At 34.3% G+C, this 8,839-nt stretch overlaps 1 protein-coding gene across 3 annotated transcripts; it reads right to left on the bottom strand.

The window, feature by feature from the left end:
* Window positions 1-324: 324 nt before the first annotated feature.
* Window positions 325-8,429, bottom strand: VAD1 (GRAM domain family protein). 3 transcript variants are annotated; one of them, XM_089620379.1, is made up of 18 exons: window positions 8,052-8,429; window positions 7,773-7,832; window positions 7,648-7,698; window positions 7,356-7,421; window positions 6,696-6,791; window positions 6,485-6,586; window positions 5,452-5,549; window positions 5,179-5,366; window positions 4,682-4,722; window positions 4,512-4,599; window positions 4,337-4,423; window positions 4,142-4,196; window positions 2,793-2,859; window positions 2,507-2,606; window positions 1,667-1,728; window positions 1,413-1,452; window positions 955-1,265; window positions 325-834 (listed from the first exon to the last, which is right to left on the bottom strand). In XM_089620379.1, exons 1-18 carry the CDS (start codon window positions 8,286-8,288, stop codon window positions 592-594), a joined length of 1,992 nt encoding a protein of 663 aa, XP_089476505.1. In that variant the 5' UTR covers window positions 8,289-8,429; the 3' UTR covers window positions 325-591. The 3 variants fall into 3 exon arrangements, with proteins under 3 accessions (XP_089476505.1, XP_089476506.1, XP_089476508.1); XM_089620380.1 differs by having other exon boundaries at window positions 955-1,262; XM_089620382.1 differs by having other exon boundaries at window positions 5,179-5,321.
* Between the last annotated feature and the right edge of the window lie 410 nt (window positions 8,430-8,839).

Genomic DNA, 8,839 nt, shown 5'->3' with positions numbered 1-8,839 from the left:
TTAATAAGAATTCTCGTGCATGTTCATTTTACTTTGAATTTCGTTTATCTTTGTAATTGTTTCACCTTGAAGTTATTGTAGTTCGTTCGAGGATTTATTAAGTTTTCTAAGTAAATTAAATTACCAGAATGTTAATTAAATTTACTATATAAAGATATTTGTGAAATAGCGTGATATTGTTTAGTCTATACTATTTCTTTAATTAAACGATACTAAGGTAGTATTTAAAAGAGAGAGGTGGATTGAAATACTTAATTATATACTAGAAAAATTGCCTCATTAAGTTTTGTGAGTTGGAATTTCACCAGCAATTGAATTAGGAAGAAATATAAACATGCAACTTCTTTGAAAAGAAAAGCCGAACGTTGCAAGCATAAACGTCAACGTGTCGCTTAAAACTCTACATACAGGTGCTCTTTGTGATCATTACAGTCCAAGTCTCGGTTGTACAATAGGCCATCACCACCTCATCAGTTTTTCATCACAGCTATAATATTAATACATTTATCGACCTTGAGATATATTAAAGAAAAAGATCTACAATTTGTGATCTTATCGATGCAGGAATTTATATATACCGGGATGTTATATTCAGTTAATAGCGTGCTTTAAGTCTTCCAGTTGGGATTTCAAAAGACCATACTCATTTCGCATTCTATCGAGTCGAGCCTCGACCATGTACATCTCATCTTTAAGATGGTGAACTCGCTTCTCCAACCATACCATCGCTTCAGATGTTCTATCACCTGCCTCTCGCCCGAGATTCAGCATGTAATCCGGCGGTGAGTGTACATGAACTTGTTGAGGCCTTGCTAGAAGCACAAGTATGCTCAACTGGTAGAAAATAAAATAAAAAATCATTATATTAGTTCAATGGGTTATTAAAGAGTGTAAAAATGTTGGGATCTCCTGAGTCATCTTTTGAAAAAATTCAAGTGTAAAATTTGTCCTTGCCTGCATTAAGAGAATCACAAAAAAGATGATAATGACGACCAAGGAGAGATTTCCTTGACTTTTCAAAGACGAACAAAGTCCACTGACAAAATCTCTGAGCCATGATGCAGAGGATAAGATGCTGCCCGGCTTCCCATAAAACAGACTGCTAAATTGCTGGTTAGGCTCGGCAGAATGGAGATTACTTTGCACTTTTGACCGTTGTTGTTTTCTCGACTCATATAGCCTTTCTGAGGATCCCGCGTCTTTTTCTTCTATTTCTGTGTCAATCTCATCATTCATGGCAGTGGTAGCAATGACGTCTTTCTCTGCTGAATATAACCAAATTAAAATAAGATGAAACAAAAACAAACGTTAGTCAATGCAAAGAATTAAGTAATTTAGCAAACAAAAACTTCATGAGATGGCAAGATCTGTATCGATAAGTATATTCATTTTCTCAGTTTATAAAAGCTAACCGGTTTGATTTTCACGCTTCTTCTTCAGAAGATCGTGTGCCTGAAAGACATCAATCATACAGATTATGATTATTAGTCATCCATGCTGCTCTTGCTACATAACATATCCATATTGAAAGCATCGAGTGAGATCAAACATATATGCCTATTGTACACTATTTTATTCTATTATTTTCTTGGGATCATTTATGAATTTTTTATGCAAACAAATCAACTCATTGAATATAAAACAATAAGGTTGAAGGGAATAATACCATGTTTATCCAGGATGCATAAGCTTCTCGGCATTCTTCCAAAGTAGACTGCACTATTTTTCCTGAAACCCAAGACCATATCAGAAGAAACCTAAAACACAATTTAGTAATAGATTACTCCAATGTTTATTTTTCATTTATTGATCCACTGTAGGACAGTCAAGTTTTTATCAAGACATAGCAGTGAACATATGACTGGACTTCCAGAAAGGGAAATATATTTTTTAAGCAATTTTTCCTAGTATTGAGGAGTCTTTAGACACAGTGCTGCTTCATAGCTTTAGTTTGCTATAAAATAGTTTAAGCTTCAGTCGTACTGTTATCAAAGATTGAGCTTGTCTCCTATTATTTCTGTGTTTTACAACTTCCATAACCAATAAATTACTAAAATACAAACGTCTTAAATAATTAAGAAAAAGTGAAAATGAAGATAAGGAAACCGTCTAAATAATATGCTAACATGATAAAGAATCACACGTGGTCCTGAAGAACTAACTGAAACTCAAATTCCAAACCATACAGAGATTATTACCATGCCAAAAAATGGATTAACCTAGTAGCTAAAATTGCTTCATCAGAATCTTATCTTACTTAAGTGTTCACCGACGCTGACACAAGCAGTAAAACAACTCCCCCAAAAAAACTGAGCACAGAACAAGTTCAAGTTCTTTAAGCAAACTAGTTCATATAAATATGCACAAACAGGCTTTAATTGCAATTTATAATCACGATTGCTACTGCAGAAAAGCATTGACCCGTAATAAACATGAATTCTAATCTTGCATGTTTATCAATCCCAAAAGCAAAGTAAAAAGGAAAGAGAAATCCAGTTGTGTAGACCTTTCCAGACAGTTCTCTTTGAAAATGCCACATTCACATACACCCGCATAGAGCAGCAGTCTCCTGACTCGTCAGAACCTTTCTCCACATCCCAAAGGCCCTGATTGCATAACGAACGCCAAGAAAAACAAATCATAATCATAATAGGAATAATTATAAATATCGGATAATTTTACACCACGCAAGTCTGTAAAGAAGATCGAATACGAAAACATCGAGGACTCCAATCAAAATAACATGAAAGAAAGTCAGGAAGGTACAACAAATCGCAAAATATAGCTCATACCTCAACACAAAAGTAATCGCTATAAGGAACATCGCTGACTTCTTGTGATGTCTCAATGACCAAATGACTGGCAAGTCAAAGTTTATGCAAAGAAAAAAAAATTGCACCGTTAATGAACTTGAACTACGAATAATAGTTTTGAGTAGATTATAAACGAGGACGAAATATATAGAGAAGAAGAGATATGGCAATCTGTATCCAGAGAAACAGTCTACCTAAGCTCTGAGGAGCGCATTGTAATAAGAAGAGAAAAATTAATTCAATACTTGTATTCATGATTGTGGATACACATTCTTGGCTATTAATCTCGCAACACATATAGTAATGTGTCAGTGCTAATGCGAAATCAGATTTTTTATGTGACAGCATTGTTTAACTTTTATGAGGTTTTAACATGAACAGTGACTAGTAGCTTATTTCCTTTTTATGTTGGAATGTACAAATACAATTTCCTTCACTTTTTTTTAATCAGTCTACTCTTGGTCTTTAGTCGCTAACTCCAAATGTCAGCTTTATATTTAGGAAAATACAAATACTGATGTAAGATTCACAAGTAGTGATAACCCAGAGATGTTACAAAATTCGGACAGAATTCTGATAGAAACCAATGAAATTCTGTAGATTTTATAAATAGAAACTGAATGAACACAAAATACACAAATCTATCCTGGGAGAGCTCATTGCTCTCCTATATGGCTATCTAAGGTGTAGAAACCCTAAAATCCTACTAGGATTCCTACTAAACATAAAAATCCATGAAATATCCTTAGTAATTCAAATGCTTATAATTATTTCACTCAATGACTGTTTACCCCTTCTCATGTGCATCCATCAAAAGGAAAACTGAAGGGAAAATTAAAATTCTATGTTGTGTTAGAAACTCATGAAAATGAGAGGGAAAAAAGAGGGGAACGTGACAAAATAGGCACAAACGCGGGCCCTATAGAGTATAAATTTGAATGTATTCCCTTATCCATGGAAAAGGGAATCCACTCATTAGTTATACAGTTTCCCTTCTACTGTCCCTCCTATTTTCCATCCAAACAACACAAGAAAAATAGAAGGCATTCCATTTTCTTTCTGCTCCTGTTTTCTGGTTCCAAACATATCCTATGAAAAAAAAAAAAAAAAAGAGAGAGAATTGATAAAAAGCAATCATTGTCCACTCGTAAGCCCACTGGTACCAACCAACAGCAGAGAGAAGTAATTGAGCCAGGGAATGATGTACTTTCAAAAGTCCGACTATGGATGGTTCATCCTTTGTATAGTTTTAGTGGAGTCAGCAACTAATTTATCACTAACAATTTATAATTATTATTAAAAATCTGAGAATCAAAATAGACATTGACCTGTTTTTGTAAAGACGAAATTTCTGTGTTTCCTTGCAACCACCGAATTTCGCTCCTATAAATTAAAAAAAAAACATTAAATTGATAGCCGAATACACAATTCCAGTTAAGATTGCAAAACAATTGGTTTTGAAAGAAAAAAAATAATAATTAAAAAGGAAAAAAAAATGTGGAACTGATAGTGAACAGACTTACCAAAATAGAGTTTTATAGGATGTTGAAATGACACATCACGCGCATGTCCATATTTTTCATGGGGATACCATGAATTGCATTTGAACTCTGAAAAGAACATCAGAAAATAAAAATAAAAATACGAAAAAAGGGGGCAGTTCAATAGATAAATTCAATTCAGTTCAAGAAATTCTACCTTTGTCTCCACACTTCGTATGAAATGACTCAACAAAATCAACTGCTTTGTCTGAAAAGAAGCAATTAAAAAATTCTTCTACTTTCATCTGCACTCGTAGGTTAATGTATAGTTACAATCTAACAGACAAATTTATTGGCAATTGATTAAAACGGGATAACGACAACTACCGGAAATTGTGATTCTGCAACCTTTGCATATCCTTCCGAAACTGCTTCACGTGAAAATAAGAACAAACATGTGTTAAACTGATGAAGTTTCTGTGGTCGTTGTAACTCGTGTAAATATAATAATACAAGTGCATTTGTCTCCCTGTTTTATTCTACTCACGAATCCACCATTTACATTTCACCTCAACATATATCGATGGGTAAAGAACAAACGCCAACAATAAACGTATACTTCACATATAAATATTATACAGGTTGACTTCTTGCCCCATTTTGATGCTTCTATTAGGGATCTGAATAGTGAGACCAAAACATGTAATGTTTTGACAAATTTTCATGATTATTTTCATGTCGTCTTTTGACAAATTTTATTATGAATAATTGTAATCCCAGAGAGACAGAAGAACCACAGGTAACGTTTTCCTAAACAAAAATAGATTTCCCACTAACAGGGAGAAGTAAAAAAGTAAATGCCAAATTATAAACACAAAACTCACTCTTTGGAGCATCACAGTTTTCGAGCTTCCATATTGAACCCACGCTCGAAGGTGAGTCTTCATATGGAACTGGTACTATTTCCTGTTCCACGGCATCTGCCACCTCTTGCAATACTGTTGTTGACTCCATCTCATTTTCAACACTGGTAGAAACCTCTGGATTGTTCAGGGTAAAACTGTCTATTTTCCTAACTCACATGATGCAATAATATAAGAACGACCAAGAAAACAATAAAATAATAAAATGGATCATAACATTGGCTCATTAAATACCTGTCAGCAAAATCCAATTGATCAACCGGGAAGTTAATGGTATCGGCTTTCTCAATCGCAACTCCATTCTCGTGGCTGCCGGTCCCAAATGTTGAGTCCTGATAAAATGTCACCACAGCATACTTCAGTACTACATCACTTCTAAAAAATAAAATAACAAAATCAAGACCGCTTATAAAAAATGCGACTATATAAAGAAAGAACCCAAAAAAAAAAAAAAAAACTGTCCCCCCTGCAATAAATATAACTTATAACCACTAACACTTTAGTTATTTCACTATATATGAATATACATATAATGATACCATATATATTACTATGATATACTTATAAATGCATGCGCCATATTACCTGTAGCTCATCTATATAAATACATGTAAATTGTTACAATCATCAAATTTTACTATTTTTTGCATGAATTCTACATAAAAATAAAAAATAAAAAATTAAAATAAAATAACAATTTCAAAAGCTCTTGTAATATTTGTTGTTCATATAAATTTTCTATATTTAAATACTAATTTCAACATTTAAAATTTCTAGAAAGAGATCTTGCTTACAGATCTAGTAATAATTTTAGTAATGAATCTATCTCTCTAATCTCCAAGTATTAACTTTAATTGATTGTTGAAATTAAAGGGAACATGTCGCTTTCATCTAATTACACGTTTGTCCTTCAAGATATGCTCTTGGTTCCTAGGGTTCTCTTTCGGTCTGGTTTGCTGCCTTTTATCTTTTTCTTCTGAGTGTCTCTTGGCATTACCATTTTATTTTGGGCATGTACGACCTGTTGGCGTTATTTTCTTTTTCGGCCCAGGTCGGTATTTATGCCCATACAGGTTGCATACGAACGTCTGCTGATTTTCTTTTTCCAGATGTTCCAAAGAGCAATGATGTTGTAAAGCACTGGGTTTTTGTGTGTTTTTAACTTACCTTAAGAAATTACTCTTTCATAACCTTTTTTCTTATCAATAAAATCTCTATTTGTCTCTTTATAACTATGTAAAATAGAATAAAACAACAATGAAATTACCTGCTGGTCTATAACAGCTCTGGCGTCATTACTGTGTTGCAACCATCCATCATTTATGAGCTTGAAAGCCTCATCACGAGAAAGAAAAGATGCAAAGAAATACTGCAACATCAATTAATGAAGTAAGACACTGCAGCTGATAATGATAATAGAGACTAATATTAATTCAATTTACTCAGTTTCTTGGGATACACATATAAGCAAGGAAGACCTTTCTTCCTCCAGCATATATTTCTATGGCATTTGGAAATATCCCTGCCGTCTTTGCTCTTCGCACACTTGTGACTTCTTCAAAGGAGATCAATTTCTGAACCATAAACAGATTTAAAGTCTTAGAAGTCGATTCTAAGAGCAATTTACATCAACAGTTTGAAATACATATGAACAGAGAACGCCAAAGTTACACAAAAAGTGGGGTCGCCAAATAGTATTGATGAAGCATTGTCTCTTGAAACAATCTAAATTAAAGATACATATAACATGTAACAGCTATGCTGATAGCTTAATCGCACAACCCCATACTACAACATTTCCCATAACAAGAACAAGTCTCAAAAAGAGACTTTTTGTTAGCAATACAACCACCCACACCAATGTTCGCAAGTTTCATTTACCCAATTTATACCAAGTAAAATATCCATGTGGATCATATATATTTAACAATACTCAGTAATACACTGCCAGATGTAAAAAAAATCATTCAACAAAACCTTAATTTGAAGAGCAATAAGATAAATAATAAAAATATCCATAAGCCACTAAAAATCATTTCATGCCATTTTAAAGCCAGTTAGGTATGGCACGTGTTAGAAGTAAACTTGCATTTTGTAGCAAGAGATCTAATTATTAGATGATAAGTTAATCATCGCACCTTTGTTTCATACCCGAAAATGTTTGAGTAGAAGCAAATATATCGAATAAAAAGGTACATATGGCCCTGCAAAAGATAAACCAGGCATTAGAAAAGGAAATTTAGAAATCAAACTCGAGATCATCCAACATTTCATGTCATGGTTTATAAACGAAACAGCAAGCATTTTATCAACTTCAAAAACCAATTACAATACAAATCTTCACTGCAATAAAAATCTGATTGCATGAAGCATATAGACGGGTACGGTGACAATCATAAATAAACAATCTTTATTAACAAGTAAGATCACCTGAATCAGTATGTTCTCCTGAAATGCACAATTAAAATCTTCAACAAGAACCTGTACAAAAATTACATCAGAAAAGAAAAAGAATAAAAGCTTACTACCCTATAAAGAAGGCTTTTTTTACTAACTTCTTCTGGTGGAAGACGGAACAACTGCCGGTACTCCTCGCTTCTCAATACAATGGGAGACTGAAATCAAATTTAGAGAAATCCTAGTCAATGGTTCGTTCATAACTGAACAAAAAAAAAATGCTTATATTTGCAACCTAAACAACAAAATACTCAACCACAAGAATCGGCATTTTCATCAAGAAACGTCGACGATCCTAGAAACCACCGCTTCTCACCAAGGAACATTGGTGATCAGATGAACAAACACGGCTCAAAACACTAAAAAACAAAAATTACCTGATTTTCGACGTCGCGTTGAGAGTTGGGAGAGGAATTGGAAGGATCGTCGCGATCAGGCGTCGCCGATAATGAGGAGATCGCTGGTGAAGACGGCGCAGTAGAATTCGGCTGCGAGGACTCCGACAAAAATGCTGCGGCGGGTGTGGCGGAAGAGGACGATAGACGGCCAGGCGAGGGCTCCCAGGCCGGCGGTTTAGTCGCGGTGGCTTCGGAGCTCGGAGAAGCAACAGCCATGGCGAGAGAGAGAGAAAGAAGGTTTAATTTGGAGGTTGGTAGGCTGGTTCGGTTGGGGGTTGCGGTTTTGTTGAGAGAGCGGACAGAAATAGATCAACGTCGGTTGGGGTTTACAGTCTTCAGATTCGGAGAGAAAGAAAGGCATTTTGATTTTTAGTTGCTCTCATCAGTCATAACCGACGTTGACTTTTGTACACGTGGCATGTGTCAACTCTCCATTTTTTTGGCATTTTTGGATTAAAAAATCTTGCTTGATTTAATTTTTTTGTAACAAGAATTCACGTACGTACACAATATAGTTAGTAATAATTTTCCGTTTTCAGGACGTCACACGAGAGTAATATGAGATTTCAATCAGAATTTACGAAATAATAGCTGAGTATGATTCAAGACATCGCAAACTTTATAAAATAGCTGGGTAAGATTAAAGAAATTGCCAAATTTATAAACGTTACTTTTCAAAAAAAATATATATAGTATAAACGTTGTCTTGCGGATAAAGATAGTAATTTGGTTATAACTAGCCAGTGAAAACTTGTGTTTAATTTTAA

This window comes from Urtica dioica, chromosome 7 (genome assembly GCF_054948205.1).
Source record: "Urtica dioica subsp. dioica isolate 48M chromosome 7, U.dioica_male_clone48M_v1_H2, whole genome shotgun sequence".
NCBI lineage: Eukaryota > Viridiplantae > Streptophyta > Magnoliopsida > Rosales > Urticaceae > Urtica > Urtica dioica.
Note: the sequence above shows the minus strand (reverse complement) of the source record. Positions and strands in the feature narration are given on the sequence as shown.